The sequence below is a fragment of the Atractosteus spatula genome, chromosome 2, assembly GCF_055471065.1.
Source record: "Atractosteus spatula isolate fAtrSpa1 chromosome 2, fAtrSpa1.hap1, whole genome shotgun sequence".
Taxonomy (NCBI): domain Eukaryota; kingdom Metazoa; phylum Chordata; class Actinopteri; order Semionotiformes; family Lepisosteidae; genus Atractosteus; species Atractosteus spatula.
Window position 1 is genome coordinate 22,970,366 of NC_142707.1, and position 26,394 is coordinate 22,996,759.

General features: G+C 35.2%; 1 protein-coding gene across 5 annotated transcripts in view; it reads left to right on the forward strand.

The window, feature by feature from the left end:
- supt3h (SPT3 homolog, SAGA and STAGA complex component) overlaps positions 1-26,394 on the forward strand; it is a 234,686-nt gene that overhangs the window by 103,264 nt on the left and 105,028 nt on the right. For all 5 annotated transcript variants that reach the window (XM_088935110.1, XM_088935085.1, XM_088935102.1 and 2 more), the window contains one exon: positions 9,511-9,595. In XM_088935110.1, coding sequence (XP_088791236.1) covers positions 9,511-9,595 — 85 coding nt within the window. The remainder of the gene's footprint in view (positions 1-9,510; positions 9,596-26,394) is intronic.

The window sequence follows — 26,394 nt, forward strand, 5'->3', positions numbered from 1 at the left end:
GAAAAGGGATGTGGTGAATTTACAGAAAAACCAACTTTTTCCCCTCCCCTGGCAGACATGTAAATGGCTATTTCAGATGAAAGCTAGTTCTGCTAATAAGTGTTGTTTCATCATTGTCATTCTTTGTGCCTTATGTAGAGACATGCAGTGATCACCATATGTGTCTGATTTACACATAGCAACAAAACCTTTTTAATCACGCACTTTTCCTGCTTTTAAAGCTATCAGTCCCCTCTCCCCAAGGAAAGAATTAAAATGTATTCACTGTCAATAAACAAAATCACAGTAACCTGTACTTTATAAAACTCTAAATACTCTAAATCTCTACTCTAAATATGTGTACTTATGCCAGTAAATACATGACATACATTTTAGCATAGAAAAATTCACTTACTGTAAGCTTCATACATACTTGGACTGTTTAAACAGCTGCAAATATAAATGTCTCATAACGGAAAGATATTATAGTAAGATATTTTTTGCTATCATCGCAAACAAAAAATCTAAAACATATATCACTTTATTAACAAGAAACAGTGCTACAATATTAAAACACAAATCTAGCATTGTTGCAATGCCCAGACATTAGTCTTGATGGACTAGCACTGCTGTTTTTAGCCTAGCTCTAGCCTGCGACAGACATGGGCACTGTAGTAATAAAAATCTGTTTTTGGGTGTACTTTCATTGAAACAAACTTTTTTTTTTCCGACAAGAAACGTACAATAAATATTCATGAAATAAGGTCACTACATACAGAAAAAATGGACTTAACCAGGGCTGTTGAATCCTTATGCCCACTTGCGGGGGAAAAAAAATCTTGAGCTGAAAATGAAGTCCCCCCCCCAATCCAATAAAATTGGGAAAAATAAAAAAACAGATCTCTGATTTATATGTGCGTGTTTCCATATGCACCTATTATGAGTTATATTCACATATAATGAGCATTTGTATGGATGTATTCTACAGTATGCATACGCACTGTACATTTCGACCCTCAACATTTCAACATTATTGACAGTTTCCAGAAGGAAAGGGACTGTGACAGATTGAAGATTGTGCAGCCCTGGTCGAAATTAGCACTGTGGTAAAGATTTTATTCTTCCAGCCCCTGGTGTTTTAACTGTCTGCAGAATTACAGTAACCATAAGCCAGCGTGTCCAGAGCTTAAGGAGCAAGAGGAGGGATTTTGAAAATTATAATAGCATTATGTGTCTGTTTTGATTCTTGTTCCTCTAACAAATCTGTTATTTCTGTGGATTCCTAATTTGTATAAAGAGTGCCATTTTGGTATAAATTTATAATTCTTTCAGTTGTGTCTTTGCCAGTTCTGAAGTTCTGCATGTGTCAGGTAGGAGCCAATTTAAAAGCTGCACAGGACTGTAGTAGAAGTGAAAATAATTGTAGATTTACATTTGAAATTCTAAATAACATTAAAAAGTTGCTTTATTGAAAGATGGTGCTTGGCTATTGTGTTCATGCATTTAGACAAGTGTAACAGAAATAGTGATTGTCTGAGATACCAAACTCCTGTTAAGAAGCACGTTGCACATACTACTGCAGTATGAGATTTGCAGGAGTTCTGCCATTGGTGGTTATACTGTATGTGATCATACTGTACATGATCTGCTATTATTATAATGTCCTAACTTGTTTTTTAACCCTTTTATGGAGTCTAGCAAAAAGTCCCACTAATGTACTCTAAGAGCTAATAACACATACTGTAATGGTAGAAATCCAAATATGTGAGCACTGTTCTTGAGAGATCCAATTTTTAGATCATTGAATATATCTTTGTTCCAAAAATAAGAACATTATTTTGCATATTTTTTGATCGTTACTGACATATCCATAAGTCACTATTTGCCATGTGCAAGAGTATCATTCTTTCAGCAGGCGCCTTTCCTATGGGGTGGTGCAGGGCTCTGCAGTATTAACCATATTAAGAGAGACAGATGTAGAGAACACTGCTCCACCACAAACAAATATACACTACCAGGCACTGAAGAATTTATACTGTACACAAAAAGATTTTTAAGTGTGTGGTTCATCACACTGTATAAATCCACTTAGATGGGCTCAATTCAGCAGCTTCAGCTAACATTAACACAAATTGTGTTGCTTTAAAAATAAATACACGTGTGAATGGAAAGGAACGGAGTCATGGGCTGCGCTCACTCAAACGGAAGGGCTGGGTCTGCAGTACACTACGTGAAGCACTTATGAATAAAGCTGTATCATATGGAATGTAGAAATAAGGAAAAGACTAAATGTTAAAGGCACTTGTTTAGAGCAGGCCGTATGTTCACAATTATAGGCATGTTTATTGCACTATGTATTTGATACATTTTATGTTTTTCTTTCCATTCCCCCTAATTGCTTTTATCAAAGTCTTTTGATGGGGCTCTGAAACTGAATTTCCTCCAGCCCTATAAACTGCACTTTATTTTGGAGGCGTTGTTGAGACTACAGAAAAACTTTTTCCTCATTTTGCTGAGGGAGAAATGATTGATCAGTGTCCAGTCTGCAAGCACTAGAAAGACAGTTGTCTCGATAGTTTCCTGGTCAAAACTGAAGCCCTTTGTGACTAAACAAATGGAATAAATTATGCAACTGGAGTAAATTATAGATTTTCCTTTGGCAGTCATCAGGATTTGTTACATTAAAAATGTATTTATGTGAAGAAAAGAAATGAAACAGGGATGTAGTAAAAGTTAATTGACAGGGGCTATGGTAGAGATCTGCTCCAAGGAGGCGTTTTTTTAACTCCAAGAGGTCAGTGATTAGAGTTGTAGTAATCTCCAGATGCTATAATTGTACAGCATGTTAGGAACTTTTACCAGCATTAGAAAGCGTGGACAGACAAAGTCATTTAACTGTTACTGTTACTCAGACTGCCCTTTGATAAAGTGAAAATCTGTCCAATTTTGCATATGTACTGTATGTACGTAGTAGATCACAAGAAAATCTGTTTAGGCAACTAGGAAAAGAAACATGAAAATGTGAACATCATCTAGAAAATAGTGTTAAGAGTATATACTGTATTAGCCTTTCTGTGGATTAAAGGTATCTTCTTGTCTTAGTCAGTCCTTAAAGGGGCAGGTGGGCTGAATGGCCTCCTCTCGTTTTCCACCTTTCTTATGTTATCATGTTCTTTAATCACTTAACACGTACTGTCGATCATTAACTGTGCTTCCCTGCCAGTGATCCTGTAGTATCTGAAAACAGTGAATCACCCTCACACACATACCTTTAAGACATAAAAACTGAGTACAGATCTTTGGATAACAAAGGGAAACTGTACTCCTGTTGTTAATCAACATATCAAAATACTTGGCTTCCAAAATAGTTTACTTTAAGGAATTACTTTTTTTTTTGCGAGAACTCTTATTGTTTTTTTTAATTTATTTATGTAGACTTTTGTCAGAATGCAGTGCCTTAACAGTTCTTTGTTTTATAACGTGTAAAAAGAGGAAATTTTCATTAAATGAAAAAAATATATATTCAAATCTGAAAACTTCTGAAGAATCCTTTTGGTTCTTTTTTACTAAATAAGCCCTTTCTAAAAAAAACATTTGTTTGGTTTTATAACTTAGTGTAGGGTAGTCCATCTGTCATGCATATTTTTTTAAAAATCAGTTTCCTCCTACACACAGTTCTTTGTTTCATCAAGAGTGGATGGAGGCAGATCAGATTTCCTGTGTTTAGGTGTGCTTGGAGCTCAACATGCTCAAAATGTTTTTAGACCACCTGCGATGATCGCCTTGGTCTTAGCATCGACTGTGGTTTAATAATATTTGAAATTGTGAACAGTGCCAAGTACAGTGTAAAATGCAATTCCTGGATGGATTTCTTTTATTTTAGTCATTAATTTCTTATTTAAGATGTTTTGCATTTTATACTTTTGTTTCATGAAGGGATGTTTTTAACTGTTTTGTTTTTAACATTTTGAATCATTTAAGATTTTTAGTTCGTGGCAATAAGACACCAGGCCTCAGACTCTAAATGTACTGATGAATTTTCTGAGGAATTAAAGGCAGAGCTGTTTGTGCTTCATTTCCTAGTTCTTATCTGATTTAAAAGAATAAATGTGAAACTGCTGAATTTAAAGCTCTTAGAATAGAAATGGAAGTTTAATTTCTACATACTGTAAGGGGTTTCCTGAGTTCAGGTTTTCTAGAAATGGACAGACTGATGCATAGAAGGACGGCTTCTGCTGTAAGGCATGAAAATACTATGCAAGCTACAAGACATTTCTTGCAGTATTTAAAATAAATTTGGAATTAGAAATCCAAAGTTATTTCTGTTTAACAAAAAAGTTTCTTACCCTGGCTATTTTTTAGCAGCATTTTTTTAGTAACCTTGAAATACTGCATTACTCTGTGAGTAAAGAGTAAAAGGAAGTGTCTGTGGCCAGTGCCGTGGTCTTTTGATCTTTCTGAAGAAACCACTGTGCTGATATCGAGCTCTCTGAATGTGGGAAAGTGTTTGGCAGAGGTGGTGTGGGAAAAAAAAAACAGCGAATAGAAAGTTAAGGAACTGTAAACAACATTCTGTGACTGCAAATTGGTAAGTGATAAGACACATTTACAGCAGAAGAGATGTGTAATATCTGATTACTGTGACAACAGATGAGGGAATCCTCTGCTAGGCCTAGAAATTCAATTTTTCTGGTAGTTTTTAAGATATAAATATAATGTCTGATACCGCATTGCATTGCAGTCGAATGGGCAATATAAGCAAGTTATACAGCTTAAGACATATATGATATGATTCCTCATTACTTAACAGCTCCTAGGAGCTATACATAAATGTATTTGATGACATGAATTCGTAAATACTGACGTCAGCTTCTTGGAAAGACAGTATTTGGCATTTATTTGTTAATTCACACACTCATTCACAGACCCATTCCACGTACTCAAAACATAAACATTACAGGAATATGAAATTTAAAAGACAAGGAATTCTCAATAACGTAACAGTGCAGATCTAGTTTTACTGTTGCAGTCCATACTGTATTTGTCAGTTTTTCAGCTTCTACTTTTTCATGTCCAACTTTTCAGCTGACATTTCATTAATGATTAGGAATTATAGGCGTTTCTTCTTAATTTTTCACTTCCAGTACTATGTGAGCTCACTCCACTGTTTGGTAGAAAAAATCTGGAACGTAACTCCCACATAACTATTTAATGTTAAAATGTCTGTGATGGTAATCATTTGGTCACAAGCAGCTGTTTTTTAATTCTTTGCTTTGCTGCTTGTTTGCTGTTCAAGCGCATTGTGTACTAGTCCTGTAATTCACTGTGTCTTTCACTGTATTTTTACTTCAAGATGTAACTTAATAACATGTACACTCCAGTTTACAGAACATTTTTTGAAATTTCGATGCATTTTATAGGTTATTAATATATACTGTAATACAGTTTAGCCACACAGTGAGATGATTACTATTACCATCACTAACAATGTGATTGCTGCTAATAACGAATTAGAATTTTAGTTTAACAAATTTGTTAAGAAAATTATGACATTTCTAATAGAGTTTGTAGAATTAAACTTTCTAGAGTATATTTAAAAAATATATTTTTGTTATAAATTCCTTGGTAAATGTGGCCTATGCCATGTTTCTTTCCATAAACCTCTTAAGGAAGGTCTTTCCTATTTTTATCATTCATAACCACTTCCTTTTTGTTCAGTCTTTTTGTTCATAGGACATCCTAGTTTGAACACATGTCTACAAACATTTATGGAGCCTGAATTCTAAAGTCATTTTGAAGCATCTTACCTGGTGTTTGCATGCACAGCCTGCTGTATACAGTACATAGCTAGCCTACTGTATGCATATGCATTTTAATTCACATGATGATACTCATAGCATTGCTGAGTACGTGCAGGTGCTTATGATGCTTTTTTATCAGTTTCTTTCCTCAGAAGTTAATGAATGTTACCTACAAATTTTTTACCCAACAAGAAGAACAAAGAAAGACACCCCTTTTATGTGATAAAATGAGAGAAAAAATAAAAAGGCTGGAAAGCGACTTTGATGAATATGGGCTGAGTTGTGGCTGCTCCACATCCTGTCAGGTTTCACTGTTGTTGTGTAAAAGCATATGTAAAACATTTTTTGTTTATGAATGGCTGATAAATGCTGCAATAAAATGACCACCCTTTCATGACTCGATCTAATTTTTTTTAACAGCCTTGAAAATCTTTTTGACTTCTTAGCTTTGTTTTTTCACTCATTTAAAACTCTCTTTTATGCTTTTATTGACTTGTTTTAAAATTAAGTCTTTGATGTACCACATGCTTGAACAGTAGCATAGTTACAGTTATCCATTTTGAGAATATAATACGAATACCTCTTGTGTGCACTGAGGGTATGTCTGTGAATTTGTGATTATCAGCAGGTACATTCTCATTATTTATTATTTCATAGTTACTGAAATTGCAGATTTTAATTAAAAAAACTGAACATTCAGTTCGCCCTTTGACTGGTTGCTTTCATTTTGGTGCGAAACAGGCAAAGAGATAATATGTTTATCATTTTCAGATTAGCTTGGGAATAAAACAACATTTTTGTATCATATTGGTGTCAATAAATTACACTTCTAAAATGTCAGTCATCCCCAAACAAATGTGGTTGACAGATTAATTTTGTGATCCTGTCTTACAGATAAACAAATCTTTCAAAAAAATCTTTCAGGTTCTGTGGAACTCCTGAAGGATTGTTTTCAAGACAGTCTGATTAATGATAGTTACATTTCATTGCTTTTTGGTGTAAAAACTGTCTATATAAAAAGGCAGCATAAAAGGCACTTTACATTTGTTATGGAGCTTTTAAAAATGCAAATATACATTTCACACTGCTTTTCATTTCTTGCTGACACATATCTTCAGACTAAATCCTTTCTAAGGAGTGCCAAAAATGGTTATGAAATACACAGAAACGTTTATGAGGAAAATACCAAAATTAGGAAAAGGAAAACTTGAGTATGCAGCAGTGTGGAATAAAAGTTAGGGATCTGAACTGGGTTCAGATCAATCCCAGATAGGGCATAGCTGGTTGTACCCTTGAGCAAGGTACTTCAATCAGGCTGTTGCAATAAAACACTCAACTGTACAAATGGCCACAAATTTTAAGTTACTTTGCATTAAAGCATATTTGTAATGCACTACATTATCAAATTGAATTTGTTTTGAAATGTATTTTCACTTCCCTATTATGGTGGTTGAAAAGTGCTTGAGTTACAACTGAATAAATAGCTTTCATGATTTAAAAAAAACTGTTTTCTTTGTGAAATTATTGACATAAGTGTTCTGCCAGTTGCCCCCATATATTGTACTAAACATACATTGTTCAATACCATTCACAATTTCACAGGTAAGTTGTCCAGAATTAAATTATGCAGATGCCTCTAAAGTGTCTCTCATAGTGTTACTTTCAGTATACATGGTAGCAGTGATTGTTCACAGTCTAAATACTCCATTGCTTATTTTAGCACATTTGTCTTGAGATTGAGGCACAATAAATTTCACATTTACATAACTAAACTGTATGATAGCTTGCTGCCTTCATTCATAGTAAACGTGATCAGATTAATTGTGCCTATTTATGACATTACAAAAGATGGTGCGGCTGTATGTAATGTGTATGGTCCCTTTGAGAGCTAATGTATAATAATTTAAAAAGTTTTAGTCATAATAATCCTTTCTTTAACCAGGCAGAAGAAAAGTCAGGATATTGAGACGTTTTGCACCAAAATGACACAGAATAAGAAGCAAAAGAACAAAAAAGTGAAAGTGCAGATTTAGTCACACAATTGTAAACACTTCAGGAGACAAAGGTGGATAGTTTTAGCTTCCTCCGGAGATTTGCTTCACCTAGTGACCAGAGGCCAAAGTAGGAAGTTTCTCTTGGAAGAGCACTAAATAAACAGCACTTCATGTGGGAGAACATTTTATCTGGTTAAATATTTAAAAATGTATCCCTTCTCAACATTCAGCTGAAACAGGAAACTTGCAGGATTCTGGACCTTAGAGACCAGAATTAGGAACCCCTGGTCTAGTATGCATAAGAAAAATAATCAGTCAAAGAATAAAGGTCACACTGAATAGTATAATAGGAGACAGAAGTGATCAATCTTATCAGAAGAGACCATTCTTAAAGGCATATTGTCATAGTCCAACATGGGGAGTATGGACACCTGGACTAGTGATTGTGTACATCATTCATTTCCATATTCAAGCTACTGTATGAAGGTTCATGGTTCATGGTGCCAAAGCTTATCCTGGTTTCCATGGTGTTAAAGAGAACAGACAGCACATAACTGCCCCCCAGATAGGATGCCAGTTTATCTCAGCCAATTGCATACAAATGGGTAGACAGGTACACATACAGTAGGGTTAATTAGGGTACCTTGCTCAAAGTACCAGAGCACTGAGTCAGGAGACTAACCACTACAGTATGCTGCCCAGTGAATGGGTAGAGGGATATCGAAAAGAACATGTGTGATAAAGTTAACAAAGGAACACGCAAAGGTTTATTTCATGCTGAAAATAGAAGAAAAGAAACACAAAGTTTCAGCTGTGGAGCCTTTTGTTCAGTGTGAAAAAGTGGGGGGAATCGACGCCAGTCCATGAAAGGGCAGACGCAGACACACACACAGAAACCATTTAACCTACCAGTATGTCTTTGGACTAGAAGAAACCAGAACACCCTGAGGAAACTCAAGCGAACATGTGGACAACATACAAACTCCACGCAGGTAGCCCCCGAGGTCTGGAGTTGAATCAGTGAAACAGAACCTGTAGTCAAACATATTAACCTTTCATATGTCATTTATTCAGCATAGAGTCAAACGGGGACAGACAGGACTTCATTCAAAATGTCATAAGACAAAGTGGTGAGTAAGCCACATTTAAATGTGAGCCCTGTCAAAGCAAGTAAATGAAAGAGTATGATTTTAAATAGGTTTAGAACTACATGAAGTACAGTGTTAAACAATTACAAGGAATGAGATATCCACCTTGTTTTTAGTTCTGCTCAGGTATTATCGCCTCTTCTCATCACATCATTTATTCCCATTTCATATGTCTCTTTGTACATGGTATTTTATCTCCTGAAAGGCGTTTTGATTAAATTTTAGCCAATTAGATCACAATTTTGGGTATACTAGGTGGTCTTCAATCTGGAGTATGAATGGGGTGCAAAAAAAAATCTTTAGAAGAAATCTCTATCTGGGTGATGCCTTCACATGCAGGAAGAGACCTTCAATTTGACAATATAAATATATAGTACATCAAAAACACAAACTACTTACAAAGAGCTTTGTTACTTGGTTTGTCTAACCTTTTCACGAGAGTGTACACATGTAAAAGTTTTACTAACAACTCTAGGCAAGGCAAAAATCTTTATTGGTTCAAAACTTTCTACCCACAACTAGTTATTTGTCTCTTGATCAGTCTGCACTGTTTGGAGCTCATGGTGTTAAACACATTCTCTGTTTCAGGTTTGCACTCGGGGATGCCCGCCGGCCTCTTCATGAGACAGCAGCCTTGGTAGAAGACATTGTACACACCCAGCTCATTAATTTGGTAAGGCGGCTTCTTTTCCCTTTTTTACCCAACACTGTTTCTTAACAATATACATGTTTAAACTGTTTATTTTGTAAAGCTTTGAATGTTATCCAGCTGAATGTACACAGGGTGTTCTTAATAATCTGTGGGTTGCATTCCTAATTGTTATTGCTTGTCGAATTAACATTGCATTCCTGTAAATGACTCTGCATACTTTTTCACTGATGCAGAATCACCTGATTTCACAGAACCGGATTTGCATAAATATTGGACATCTTTTGGCTTTAGAGTATCTGGCCGAATAACTTGAATCCAGTACAGACACACCTTTATGTTTTAAGGTGTTTATGTATATATGTGTATGTCTAGTTCCCTATGTATTCCGTAATAAATTAGTAAATAAATTAGACGAGTCTTTTTAATGGTCTACCTCCAACAGTGATTATAGCTGTAAGATGTTGCATTATTAGTTGCTCTAGATGTTCACAAATGTGTGGAGATTTGGAATTACTCAGCCAACAACAAAGGATGCAACTCTGTATGAAAATTATACAGCATTTCAGTAACCTTTTGCTATTTCAATTACACTTTGTGTTAGTGTTTTATTTTCTTCACCCACTCTCGGGTTTGTCTGGATTGACAACTTAGCCAGGTCTGCTATTGCCTTCATCACAGGACCTGAGGCAGATATAATGTATCAACGATCATGCCTCTTATGAGGTTCCTTACATCAGCCTTCTTTCCACAGTCATGCCATACTGAGGAAAATATATGCGCTGAAACTACTTCACAGTAGTAAAGTGTTGATCCACATACTGGACTTCTTTGTTACTTTGGACAGAAAGGTTTGGTTACTCCTATTTAGCATATAATTATGTTATTAAACGCCTTACCCTTTTGTAACTACCTCAAGATTCTACCATGTGAACCACCTCCACATCTATATATATTGTACAGTACCTTTGAGACTGTGATGCTGATATCACCAATAAACAAAAATAATCAAAAGGTCCTTCTCAACCTGGCTTAAAAATGCTGCAATTGGGAAGTAAAAAAAAACACATGATAAACTTTGCTGAGCTGATTAACTTGCATTAAACAAAAACAAAACAAAAACAAGCATGAGTGCATTTTTACAGTAATACATCAGATACAGGAAACAGAACAAAAACAAATGGAAAAGAAATAACACAAGAAAATGAAAACAACAACATATAATTTGAGGTGGAAGTTTGCCTGAAGGACAATTCCTCACGAAGCATTCACTCCATCAAATGTATTTTGAATATTGGTAATTTAGTACAGGAATGAACATGTTTAATTCTTAATAGACATATCACTTCATAGGCTAGACACAACATTGTGGTAGTATTAATGTTATGAAGGAAACTTTACCTTATTATTTTTTATAACATATGCTTAAAAACCTGGAAAGATATAAGAAAGAAAACATTCTTTGAATTGGTTGCCATGGGAGTGTTATAAAAGGAAGTGAATACAGTTGAAGGCACAGACATTTTTTGTCAATTATCAGAGGTAATTTTGGAATACAGTGTAAAAAAACAGGGAAGTCAATATTTCTCTTTTTTTTGTTTTGTCTGTCATAAGGGTGCTGCTGAAGAATAGCAATGGAATATCTGCATTTTGATGGATGAGAAACTATAGAGTAAATGAGGCGGTAATCTTCAGCAGCTAATATACTGCATGTTCTTTAACTCAATACTTTGGCAGTGGCCCTGACCCAGGATTGACCTTTTAAAACTTTGCTCAAGAGCAGACTTATCTGAGTTAGAGCAGCAGTTCAGCCATTCAGACCTTGCTTGTTTAACCTTTCACCTAATTGCACAGAGCAACTCTTTACCAGTTCACAAGTAAAGGAAGTGAAAGTGTCTCTTCCAGTTCATTGTTTTGACCTCTGACATATGTAGGATGGAACTCTTCAGTGTTTAATGGCCATACTCAGACAAAGGGCCAAGGAATATTGTGTTCTGTGTTACTTAATTCTGAGTGCTTTTCTCTTTAGCAAGCCCAGAATTATGTGTAGTTCTCCTGTACTTTTCCATGGACCCACAAGCTACAAAAGATGAAAGCTTCAATTGTATCTTGTTTGTCAAGTGTTTCTTTTTCTTTTCCATCTGTTTCATCTGGGTTTATTCTTTCAGACAGTTTAAATTGTTGTGTTATTGTACAATTGTTCTATTTTCTATATTCCCAGAATTAACAAAGATTGTTTTTAAAATATGATTAGATGATTCTTGAGTTAATCAGTGCTAATACAAACTGATAAATGTGATGTTTTTAATTTTCTTAAATTTTGCGCAGAAGCTTATTAGATAATTATTAGACAATTTATTTTGAAATGTGAAATACTTAAAAACAGCTATTTGAAAGAACAGTTTGTGAATCTCCTTTTGAATTTCTCATAAAGCTTCACACAGAACTGAGCCTTTATTGATAACCTTTAGCCTCAGTTTGCATAGTTGGACTTTTTAATTGGAGAATAGTATTTTGAGAAATCTAGGCTTTACTTGTACAAATCTGCAGTCTCATGCTGTTTTGATGTATTTTGCTAAAGTCATAAAGTTAATTTTTTTCACCTGCAAATAAGGAATGCCTTTCTTTCTACAAAGTACCTAGGGGCATTTTATCACATTATTCATCAGTTTTATATTTTCAACTAACAAGACTGCCGGTGGGCTGTCTTAAAGTTTCATTGTATTGCCTGACCTTGTATATGTGTTGTTACTGAGATCCCATACAAAATTGTGAAATACAAATTACTTAAATGTTCTCTTTGCTGTGTAGAAAAGGTCACATTTAATGACAAAACCCTTAACTGTGCCCTGAACAGAATAGCTATAGAAATTGTGGACAGCAGGTGTATTTTTTTCATTGTGCCTTTTTATCTTTAACAAACCACATCAGTGTTATTAAGCTGCAGGACTCCCCCTTTTGTCAAATTAAATCCCTAAGAGATCCATGAAGTCATCTCAGTAGATGATACCTCAAGTCAGGATCAGCAGTTTAGCAGAGGCAGCTCTCAAATTGGCAATGTGTTGAAGACCCCACACTGTGCCTTTTAAAAGCCGAATGTGTTACAGATTAAACCTCAGTTGAGATACCTAGGTCACGGCTGAAATAAGCTTTGGTGATGTCAGACGTTAGTCCAGATCACATCATCACACTGACACAGTTGCACTAACCAAATAAGCCATCAGCATTTCCTCTTGGAATGCCAAAGTTTTTCAAGGAGAAACCTCAGTCTTGCTGAATTTGCACCCTTCTGTGAGAGCCTTAGGACAGAGCTGAGACAAGAAGGGATCATAGAGGCGTTTTTGCCCTATTTATAAATATGGATACTGCACTTATTTGTTTGAAAGCACTACAGTAAATACATGGCTATAAATTATCCATGTATACAGAAGTAAACCAACCACAGAGGAATCACAGTGGTGATTCCTTCATCTTTTTAGTAGCTTCCTAACTAAAAAAGTTGTCAAGACATTTAACAACTGCATAGTCCTTTCTCCTGAACTGAAGCTCATCCATGCAGTACACCCATGTCTTTACTCTTCGCTTTTTTCACTTAATCTTCATTGAACTGGAAGCTCCAGTTATTGTTAAAGATAAGCAATACTGTATTAAATGCTTGTTTGACCTAAACAGCAGAACACACCCTTAAATAGGGTTAGATGTTAACGTTAATCAGTTCTAAGAATTAGAACAAATATACATGAGAACATAAGGTTGCTAATGAGAGGAGACCTATCTAGATTGTTTGGATGATAATACAGTAGTTATGAAATTTAAGGTTACCATCTTTCTTGAAAAAGTCAGTGTATCAGCTCTGAGAACATGTCTGCATAGTTTGATGCATGGTATATACTGTATATGGTAATATATGGTAATTGTTTTAAATACATGTTCTAAATGTACTTGTTTACATTTGTATTCCAGAACAACAGAAGAAGCTAAGATGCATTAAGCACAAAATACAGAATTTCTATAGAGAATCTCAGTAACTCTCAGGAGTGGATAAAACAAAATGGTTTTCTTAATGGCTGTACTGTCGACACAATTTGAATATTGCCTCTGTCAAAATAATAACATTATTGTTATTATTGCCATTACGTATTTCTTTAACCATGTTATGAATGTTCCTGAGCTGGTCTTTCTGAATGTATTTTATAGTCCACTAAAACCTGCTCTCTATTGGCATAAAAGCGTTTTTAAGGCTGACAGCCTCGTCCATTTCCCAATATTACAGGCATTAAGTAGAGCTTTCTACGCCAAGACAGGAAAGTTGCCTTTTCTTACCTCATATCCGGAAGTGAAGTTTCTTGTCTTGTTCATTTAGTGTGCTTATGTTAGCCGTCATCTGCTCTTCCTATATATTCTGACAGCAGGGGCCAGTTTGAGACAGATTTATTGTGCAGTGACTTCCAGTCGTATGTGAAAAGGAGACTGCCTATTATAAATTCTAATATTATAAGCCATAGTGGAGTCAACATGCCAATCTTAAAAGTCTGGGCAGACTAAAGTAATTTGCAGACCATTCCCAGAGGATATATTACTCTGTTCTGTAGGTCTGAACCAGCATATTGTACAATATGCCCAATAATAAGCACAATAAGACTATAATCCGCTATGTAAATGTTATTTTTCTTAAACCATTTAGAATTATTGTCTTTGACATAGTACTGCAAAAGGTTTCAGTGTGGGAGATGACGATTAGATAAGTGTCATAGTTATTCACTTGCACAACTACTTGTTTTGTCCCATAATGTTCAATGAAAGCCATAGTGATGTTGGTTTTACATAGTATGAGAGGTAAAGCATGCTCATCTTCTGTTTCGTGTGTTTTTTCAAGGAATAAGAGGATGCTGTTCAGTTTATAGCCTGCTGATTACTCACTCTCTCCCTTTCAGAAGAAAAAATAAACTTGTTTTTCTCAGATAGTGTGTATGAAGTTATACTAAGGCCTGGCCTGGTCCAGCAGTATTTTAAGATGATGATGCTGTATGTCTGTTATTGTGAATAATAACAGTCTATGATTCATCTCCAGTACTTGTAGCCGTGGCTTCTTGTGTGACTATGAAGTCCGGTTTCAGCAAGGAATGCTTTCCTGCACTCAGGACATTGTATGGTGGTTTAAGCTATGGATTTTTCTTTAGTCAATTTCCTTTTGGTTTTCTTCTGACTAGTTTGATCATCCTTTGCCACTTCTAGTCATGAACATCTTCCTCCCATGTGTTATTGCTTTAAGCTTATCTTTAGGCAGTCCTTGTATCTCCCACAATAGCATTTACCAATTTCAGCTGAATGTAGAATGCCATCTTGGGTGTTCTCATACTGTATCATGCATTTGGCCCAAATGACCAGCCCATCTAAGTTATACCCTTTCTGTCATTGCTACTGTGCCTGGCATATTAGCTCTTTTGAGGATAATAGCATCTGGAATCTAGCCTTACCATCAAATGGTTCATGACCTTTTCTTTGGGTACGTAGGTGTAATTGATTTTGTTCTCTGATGTGACAGCTGCAAGTGTTCAGCATTTTGCAAGCACACATAGAGTAATTGTTGCCTTCCAGTTCGAAGCTTTATTGCTGGTTTTATGTCCTTTTCTTCTGGCAGCTTGACTCGTAGCCTTTGGACTTTAGACAGTGTGTGATTTTACATGATCTCTTTATCAATTTTGCATCATGTGATGCATCCATCCATCCATTTTCTAACCCCTTCAGGGTTGTGAGAGACCTGGGGCCTATCCTGGCAAGCAACTGGTGTGAGGTAGGGCACACCCTGGATGAGACACCAGTGCATCACAGGATACATACAGACAAAAACACTCACTGACACTTGCCAGTATGTCTTTGGACTATGAGGTGCACCCAGTGGAAACCCACACAAACATGGGGAGAACATCTGTACTCCAAACAGATAGCGCCCCAGGTCCGGTATTTAACCCAGGGCCCTAGTTTTGCGAAGCAGCAATGCTAAGGCCTTCCTTCCTCCTTGGATGAAACTACTCATCACAGAGAGTGTGATGTTCATAGATTATGATCTCCATTAAAAGATATCAGTTTCAAGGGCAAGGCAGTGGCATGAATGTCAGTCTTCTCCAGACTAATGATGCCATTTTCTATATGTCTCTGAGAAACAGATCATGATGATTTGAAAAAAGAAAAAATTAAAGAAAGAACAAGACAGCCAATAAAACCAAACTAGTGCAAGTATTGGGCAGGAAAGATATAATCATACAACTGAATACACCCTCAGATTTGACGATTTGAAGCAGAGTGAGCTGAAACGTCCAGTCATTGACAGTGGCAACTTGAAATTACCAGCACCTAAAGTAAATCATTTAATCATTGAATTGTCTTCCCAGTTAATGATCTGTTCATTAAATTTATTTTAAGTGAATGAAGCAGTCTTCTACAACACAGTGAGGGTTAGTCTATAAAAGTGTAAAGATTATAATGATGAATATTATAGGAGATGCCAGTGTAATGTCTTAAGGTAGAATTGTATAAGGCATTTTCCCAAGAGTAGTTTTAGAGTCAATTACATAAACCACATCCCTGTAGTTCAAGATGGGATGGACTCTTCAACAACTTCCTTAATGAATACCTAGAGGAATGTGTAAAACAAGACATGGAATAAAGGAAGCTTCAGCTTGTCAATGTACCTTATTTTTCAATAGGTTATTTAAAAGTTACATTCCAGGTAGATGCCTAGATAATTGTAAATCATTACTTCTTTTATCTTTGTTTTGTTTACAGTACAAATGTGTGATTATTATTACGAAAGCAGGTTTAATTCTTTTATTACAAAGCATACGTTTTTGAGTTTAGCAGATAGTGCAGTGCAGATAAAGCCTGCCAAATATTATTGAAACTTAGCTACAAGCTGGTCATTGCAGAGGAAGAGTAGTAAAATTTAATGATACACTTTAGTGGCACATCAGGTCTCACTACAAAAACACACTAAAGAGAAGCTGTTGCATTTTGGCTGTTTAAAAGGGAAATTGAACAGTTACAGTACCAAAAATATTTAAACTAACTGCGAATTATTTATGAATACTGGATGCTGAGAAAGTACTGAGACAGAGAAGAAAAAGACCAAAGTCACTGCTATGACAGGATGATGCAATCCACCTTTAATGGTCTTGTCAAATATACAGAGAGGTTTGAATAGAACTGAGCCACTTTAAAGAAAAAAAAACCAAGTTGAGATGTGATTTTCCTGATAATGTGTACTTTTCTTTTGGTCATGGATATTGGAACAAAGAATTTGGAAGTCTGTTTTTCCCCAAAGATATACCATGAAAATCTGGAATGAGAAGTGAGCCCCACCCTCAAAATCACTGGACCGTATCCTATCTTTGCCATTTTGCAGTCTAGGACTCTTACAACCAGCAGTAGAAATCCCTGGCTCACTTCACAGCACTGATGCCAGCACCGGCCTGGGGGGTGGGCCAAAGCACTATTTTTCAGTATGAAGACCTTCTTTCCTATAACTGGTAGAATAAAGAACAACTGTAGAACCAGACTTTCTACAGTAGAACCATACTTTAAAAAAAGTCCAAAGCTGCTGCTAGAATTGTAATTTTTTCATTAGATTTTCACAGTGGTTCTGTTACTGGCTTTGTTTGCAGTACAAGCATGCATGTCATGCCCCTTGGCTATGCTATGATTTTTAAAAAGTAGATGAGTAATGTAAAAGGTGTCCCTTGGTTTTTCGGTTTGCGGTGACATCAGTTTAGCATTGCTATCCTTACAAATGTAGGGGATATTGGCAATAAATCAACACAACAATTGGTAGCTAGCTGATGTTCCTGTGTGTGTGAAGTACGTGTTTATACTTTCTGAATGGGATATGCCTTTTTACTGAAGTGTAGAGGCCATTAGGGAGGACATGCCAACCATGGTGCGGAGCAGGTGAAATGGAAATCTGAAGAGATGGGAATCTAGTTGATTAATTCAATTTTAAATGTATTAGAGAGACAATACAGTATGTACATGATTGGAGAGTTTAGAAAGATATTAGGTTCATTGACTACTGATGGAAAATAAGAAACAATTTAAATTTGATTTTGACTTCTGGTAGTTTGTGGCAACTAGCTAGTTAACGCTGGAGTCTGGAAACAAGGCATGTTTAGCAATGGTTTATGCTTCTGTTCTAAAGTGCACATGGAGAAAAAATATTTTGGGATTCTATTTTTAGTTGAAAAAAACAAGAATGAACTGGTACTATGTCAGCAAAGATAAATGGAATAGAAAAGAGAGGGAAAACTGCTATTCTCGTGAAGTACTGTACATCAACTGAGATGCAAGTCATACCCACTTAAAACAAACATTGTCATGGGAAATAAGGCTTGGGGCTAGTACTACAACAATGTACTGTGAAGCGCTAAAACCAAAAGGCAATTTTTACAGTTTTTTTTAAGTTATGGTTAATAGTCCAGGAAAGAAAAACAGCAGTTTCCTGAGAGTTTGTGAATGATCTTGTCAAATACAGTGACCTTTTTCTCAAATTGGCCTTGGGCTATTTTGCCACACATCCATACGTTGAATTCAGATTTCCAGATTATTGAAAAGACTGCAATTGGTTGCAACTGGTGATCACACAAAGTACATTACACAGTCGGCGAATCTAAATGGCTGATTCTGTTATACTGTACCAATCCAACTGTAAGTTGTCCTGGGTCTACCTTCCCCAGTGTCCTGACACACATGCAAGTGAGAATGCATTGTACCCCTTGAGGGCCTGAGGTTCACAGAAAGTCAACTAAGCTCTGCTGACTGAGTGGGCTGCTTCACTGGGGAGACAATTTTTGTCAGCACTTATCTCAAGCGCTGGTTTCCTTTTCTAGCTAATCACACATGACACAGTTTACTACTACAGCTAGGTTATGCAACAAATATTTGTTTGTTTGTTTGTTTGTTTGTTTTTGTGCAGTACATGGAAGTACAAGGTGAAGCTGTTAAAAACAACTACATGTTAAGAAATAAAATAACTGTGTCTCAGAGCGAGGGGCAAGGGTGATAACCATTTCTTTGAAGGCTTTGATGGATTTTGAAAAGAACTGGATTAGTTCATATAAAATGTACAAGGGCACATACCTTCTAGAATTACAAAATATGTTTGTTAACCTGACAGATTTGTGGTTTTTCCACTAAAATCTATTCTGATACATTAAACCTCTGCTTTGTTACTTTATACATTAAATCCCCAATTCTGTTATGTACACATGTATTGTAGATGATTACTTACTCACTCCTCAAGTGTCTACTTTTAACTGGCATAATGTATATTACTTAAATCAGGCTTCAAAAGGACTCTAAATTGGATTTACCATTTTTCTTTATTTAGAGATGGATTATTATTTAAGCTTGGGATCCTAATACTAATACAGTAATAAAGTAATACAAAGTAACACAAATTGGCTTCCACTATGGTTTAATGTTTAAAATTCCCAAATAGTTTTAAACTTAAAATAAATGAAATGCTTCTTTAAATAATTTTCTATTTGGTTTGAAAATGAAAAGTATTTTTTTTTAAATGTTGCATTGTGGAAACAAAAATGCTTTTACACTTTTTACACCCACTAATTTTTAATATATCCTGGTATTAGTATGAAAAGTCTCGCTGACTAAACAGAAAGCATGAAACTGCTTATGGTGGTGATAACCCGAAATGAATTCACTGCTTCCTTTCCATAAGTTTATTATTCTTAGCAGTGGCCAGGTGTAGTCTTGCCGAGTGGACTGTAATTGTGTGCATGCCACTTAGGCCAGACCACAGTAGTAATAGACCGAATTACACAATAAATTTTTCCCAGATGGTCTGTGAACATTCTCTGTCCTGTTCGTGTATACACAGCATGTGTTCCGCTTTGCTGAGCTGTATATACACCCAGTGACTTAGCACAACGTTCTAATGTTTGGGTTAGCCAAAAGATTGTTTCCATCCTGCGATTCATTAGATCCCCATGGTACCTCCACTTCCTTTCCTCTAATACAATTACAAACTATATTAGTTTGCAGTATTTTGATAACCTCTTAATTGATGTCCAGCTCAGGAAGTTGTTCGGTGGCCCTTAAAAACAATGATTCTTTTTAATACTTAAATGACATAGAGTGCTGGATGTCTAGAAATCAATATGATTTTGAAGAAATATTCTATGATTCATTAGCGTGTACATAGTCATATACAGTATAGTCATAGCTCTGCATGCTCTATTTCAAGTTAAGCTTAACATTGTTTCAGGTCAGTGGCAGTTATACAGTTTGCTGTATATTTCTACAAATGCTAGGTAAATGACTGTGAAATGCAATTGGGGGGGGGGGGGGGGGGCGGGAGTTTGGAGGATTTACTGCCTCCGGACATTACATGAAGACTCCAATGGCTTCTTACATTTTAGTATAATTCACCTGTTTTTTTTTAAGGTCTTGATTTATGGAAAGGCAGGTTTGCCACTTTATCTCCTTTTTTTGATCTACTTACATTTCAGTGGACTCCTTATGATGTAATTGAGAACACAAGGTTACAAAATGTGACAGGGAATATTAATCCACCATTTTTGATTGAAAGACATTTTTTCTGAGGTCACCAACAAACAGTCCTGTTTTGTTGTGAATTGAGTGAATTTATAAACACTACACTAAAAATGTACCGTAAATATTATTTTACCTTGTCTCACTTCAATTGGTGTGACTCCAAAGAGCATGTCCATTCATCTTAACTACCACTTGCTAGGATAATTTTTTGTTTAATAACATTTAAAGAGATAACCTTGATAAATTAGGGTATTTTATAATTATTGTGCTTATTACATTTTTCAAGATGAGGAGAAAATTTTAATGTCTATGACTGTATTTGATTGATAAATGTTGGACAATTGTACTAACAGTACCAGACACCATTAAAAGAGTTTTAAAAATTGGTCATGATTCTTGATATATCTGACTTAGCTATAGTGAAAGACTGCATTGAATCTTAACTTCATCTTCAGAGAACAAAACCAAGCTGTATTTGAATAAACAAGAACGCTCTTTTGCCTTGAGTACATCATGGCTCTTTTTTGATAATTACCTCTGTCAGCAGTGATTCAGCCCCACGCTTTGGAATGTATCTCAGACTCAGTGGACTTATCACAAAAGCATATTCAAACAACTTTTGGTTTTCTATAAGGAAATCTGAAATTTTGGACTCCTCAGCAGTTTGGTAAGATATTAAAAGTAGCTTTGATGGGATTTCTGCAATTCGTGGCGATGATTGTATGGTGGCAATGATGTTTTTACAGCACATTTGTCACCCATCTGGTTTAGGAGACATCTAGTAAAATAATCACTGAATGCCAGAACCAATGATTATAATATTCTGTACTTGTAGCTCCTGCTGCATCAAATAATTGGAGAGCATAGAAAATGTGTCCAAGAGAATTAAAGTAAATTATGTACAGTTGTGTGTGTGTATAAATATCGACAAAGTCTGCTATTATAGAAATGTATATTCACAAAAGTACAAAACTAATAATATAAACAGAAAGAATTCAGTGGTAAAGTCCAAGGACATATATGAAGTCTCGAATGACTATTTTAACTTGCCAAAGCTTCATTAAGTCAATTCCTCTGAGTCTCCTATGTGTGCCTTATACTGTATGTGACTGGAAATTCTTTAAAGCGAATTTCCAGAATTCTGATGTGAACCTGAAGACTCCATGTTACATTATTGAATAATATCTCTAAGAGTCTTTTTCCATCTTGTGTAATATTTCAGCATATTATGTCATAATGACTATTTTTGTGATCATTAGGTATTTTTTGTAGCTGTATCATGTATTAAATTAAACATTTGGTTAATTTTAAATGTAACTATGAAAAGAGTACTGTCTGCCAATATAAAACTAGTAGAAGCTTTGTTTGGTCTAATGGAGTATCTAATGCAATGGTATAACCATTCTCTGAAGTACTATTGCGTGATTGAATTTACTTCTTAAAATGTACAGTATTTTTCATTCTGTAATTAGAACACAGAATCCCTGTTAATCGCTGTGCTTTGTGATTGCCAGTATGATTTCACTTGAACAAGCGTCCCAAATAAATAAAGTTATTAAAATAATTTCACAGGTTGAAAAAAACAGACTTCAATAGGATTATTACACTGACACCTAGTGTTCACTAATGCCATTCCATCAGTGACAGTGACAGATCTATGAAACGTACTGTAGTTTTATGTTGTACCTGTAGTTTCAGTCTACCTCAGATTCCTCACTACACATACAGTACTGTAGTACACATGCTCTGAGGTCACAGGGACATACTGTAGCTCTCAGTGCTGTTTTTCTCTGTAAAGTGAAACTAGCCTCTACCAATACTCCTTGAGAGTTTTATGTTACCATGGAATTAGTATACCCAAAGTGCAAGAACCAATGTGGTTTAGTCTTTTTTGATAATAACTGTTGTAACACAAGCTCAGAGTAGAATGCATTTTACTTCTGCTGAAATTTGCTGAATTGGCATCAACACATTTGGATGAGTTGTTCTATATTGTAACTGGAACCTCTAGTACTGTTCTCATTAGCCAAAATTATAAAAAGGCTGATAATCAGTGAACTGTTCATTTTATATGGATCCTCTCCTCTTATTAAAGAATCACTTTTTATAGGCTTAATGTTTTTGAACGTTGTCATTTTGAAATTCGTGTTGTTCCAGAAAATAATTTGAAAAGAACTGACAAGCTGGATGTAATTAATAGAAGAAATTTAAAAAATATATTTGTAAACAAATTTTTAACTACATTTGTACTGCTAATGTCTTTTTCTTTTATGATTTGGCCTTTTCTGTTAAATGTTTTATTAGTACAGTCATATTTCCTAGACTTAGACTTTAGCCCCTTGTATTTTTGTTCTCTATTTCAGTCGTGAACATGTCACATGTGCATCGATGTAACTTTTATGTTCCACTAGAAACCAAAATAATGTTAATAATAATATTAATAATGTACGTATGTATTATTATGTGTATGGTTATTTCTTGTATAATTATAAAATAATTAAATAAAAACATATATAATATATAAAATACTACTTTTTTTTTCTTTGTAATATCAACAATATAAAAGTATTAATGCCCTGATATTTGTTTAAATACAGGGTACCATGTGCTTTTTTTCAGTTTTTTTTAGGAAATTTTGAGATATTTTGCATATTTAGTTATGAAATACTTAATATGTACCCACTGTATTTGCAGTGAGTACATATGTAGCCATAACTGAAATTATCTTTGAATAGCTTGTAAAAGACAGTTAAACTTTTTCAGTTTATTCAGCAGTCAGCATTCTAAAATTACTAAACAGGTGAAAGAAATATCTGCAACAGAGAGTATTAAGGTGATTGGAAAATGACCTAGAAATCCTGCGATTTTAATTGAGGTCTTTACATTTCCAGTAGTTTGATTGACTGTTAGTGTGGCCTACTTGTAGATGTCTGCTCCACTTAGAAACCCAAACATTACTGTAAAAAGACATCACACGGGGCTGACACAGTACAAGTGAATCAGAGTTCACTTGGCTGTTCTGTTAACACCAGGTGCAAAAGTTGGCCGAGATACTCTAGTAAGCAGTTATTCTAAGGTTCTTTCTTAAGCCAATGTTTTTATCAAGCCCACGAGTGCTGTTTTCTGCGACTCACTGCAGTCTCTCACAGAATTCTTTAAAGGTGGTGTATGACTATAAATTAAAGTAGTAGGCAAAAAAGCTCCCTGGTTTCTCTGTGCCTAAGTGATATATTTATGGTGTTGGGGTAAAATATTCACTCTATAGATCTACTGTATTTAGTTATGGTATCCTTTTTTGTGCTTTTGTTACATTTTATATCACTGTATGTTTTTGGTTTAAAAGCATTATTTATTTAATTAATAAATTATATATATACCATATGTTATGAACAACAACTGGAGCATGATAGTTCACATTACATTCTTTTTTTACAAAGACATATATAAGGCCCATTATCACTTAGTAAATGTTATGTGGGAACAAAATGGTTCACCTTTTCCTCTTTTGTCTTCAATCCCTCATCAAGAGTAGGTAAATTGTTGAAGCTCATGACCGCAAAGTAATCTGACTCGTTGACCTGTTGACTGTTAAGGTTTAAGTTAAACAGAAACAACCTTATATGTTGGACCATTTACTTCTGATTGTAGGATGCTGAATCATGCTGTTAAGGCTTCCCTGTTGTGTTTTGTAAATGCAATGCACTCTGCTTCTGTATTTTAGTTTGTCGTGTCTAGGCAAGGTGCTCCAGAACTAATCTCAAGAGTACAGTAAAACACATCAGTAAATATAGTATACAGACTAGTATCGATGTTGGCATTTTGGTTTTGGTTGAATTGTTTTTGCATTTTGTTTCTTTGTAGTTTAAGTGCTACGTTTCTAGTTTGCAGTTGTAGAGTGGGTTTTGTTCTTGGTTTAATCCAGATTAAATTCTAAATTAGAATTGCCAGTTTTTGTTCAACGCAAGTCTTATATAAGTCACACCAAACCAAAGTCTAGGTCATAACAGAGTAAGTATTCTGAGCTCTAGCTCCATGTGCACTAATTTTATGTGTATATATATACAGTATCATATATATATTTGATGTTTGGTTGTTTTTTTGGCCTCTGCACCTAGCCTTGTACTTTCATCCTCTAGCTACGAGCTGGGTGGTCGTTATTACTGCCAGTGATGCTCCAGGTATGTTTAATTTTAAGATTTATTTATTTGCAATCAGGATAAATATGCAATATGGAAAGACCATCTCCTTTACAGTTTTTTCGTTGTAAGAGGCTATTCATCTTCAGAAGTGCAGGGTACAGCGTTGCTCGACTGTGGTCACTTAGCTTGGCAAGGCCTTCAAAATAGCGAAAGGAATTGGCAAAGTTAACCCCGTCTGCTTCTTACTTGGTACGGAGACAAGGAACTGTGGGCATAAATGGTGGAGATAATTTTCCAACTGAAATTTGGAGGCATTTCTCTATATAGAAAGTGGTGGTTAAACTGCCAACACAAAATCCCAGTCATCTTGCATGTCATTGTTCACCAAAGCCTCAAGGTACAGCTTGTCAGTTCTTGAATCAATTACCTGTGAAAAACCAATGGAGTGTGATGGGCCACATGGATTCACTTTTTTTCAGCTTTTTAATTTTCATTCTGTATTATACGAGCCTCCACTGGGAGTAATGCTCCTGGAGTCCAAGGCATATATGGAACATAATATATTTGTGCTGTTATTTCTGATTTTGTTAGCTGATTGACAGTGACATGAAAAAATATATTTTTGCACATTACTCTTCATTTCTTCTTCATAGTGGCTGAGCCCCCAAAAAATTACTTACCAGAACCATTGCAGGTATTCCAATAAAATATCTCAAGTTTGGCTATAAATTACAACTTCTGCAGTGAAGTTGAATCGATTATTCAGTTTATAATTGTTTTCAATCTTTCTGCTTTGCTTTAAAAGGCATCTTTTTTTAAAATTCCCTGGAGAAATATTAATAGTGACAATTGTCTTAAAGTGAAATGTCTTTAATCAAATAAATTTTTGTTACTGTTCGATTGCATGAGGCATTTTACAGTATGTTTTGATTTTTCTTTTTTAGTAACAAACAAGGTATTGGGAAAAGGTATGTGGTGGTGCCTTATATATACCTTTTTTCAAATAATGTGTTTCAAATAATCTTAAATGTCTAAACCAACTTCATTTTCTTTTGATCTTTTATAAAGCAAACCCCCCTCCCCCCCAGCAAATGTGCCACCAGAGCATGCATTGTGTGTTATTTAATTGCAATCCAGATATGTATCCGTACAGGATCATTTCCACTGTAGTACAGCTTTATATGTGTGAGAATTGCTAAATTGTTATTTCCTGCTCATTCTGGTGATAGCTCCTAAAACAACTTACTGAGCCTTCTAACACAGCCTTCTAGTGAAAACATTATCTATTGTGTTTATCACACATACTGTATTTGGTGGCTAGAAATTAGAATTTGTTTTGTCTGTTTCATTTTTATTTCTTGTTTTTTTTTAATAATCAGTGCTTTGTTGAGACATCAAATATTATTTCATAGGGATCTAAAGAACAGAAATTTCTCTTTCATATTCAGCTGCACAACTTAAGTCAGAATAATTAGTACAACATTATATTACACTACATAATGGCACAGCTGTGCTGTTTATGTAGATATATATATCACTGCAATAGTTTTGCACCTTGGTTTTCAGATTCACAGATTTGCACAATTATGTTCCTACTGCTTGATTATGGCTTTCATCATACTGTCAGCTTTAGTAAAGAATTCCCTTCAATCCTGAAGCGGTCCTGTGTTATTCTGCACAATGTCAAGTGATCTGCACATAGAACATTTCATCTGGATGCCATTACCTGTAGGATGTGCAAACATGTTCTTGTCTAGTGAAGGTTGATACCCAGTGTTAAACAAACTGAGTTGATAAGAACCATCTGGAAATAGCCTTCAAAGATCACATTTAATATATAGTGTATGTCAGAGCATTATGTAACCTTTCACATGCTTTCAGACAGAGCTAAATTTAAGTTTACTGGAGGTACATTGTAACCCAGTCATACCAATCCACCTCTTTAAATACCTGTTGTAAAATTAAACAGACAATAATTTAAAGTGACATATAAATGGATAAAGATGTTTAAATACACATTTCTCTCTGTATCTGCACATTCTGACAAGTTATTCCCTATGAGGCTATTTAATCAGTCACTTTAATAAATTCATGAAAGACCTATGATTTAAGATCTTT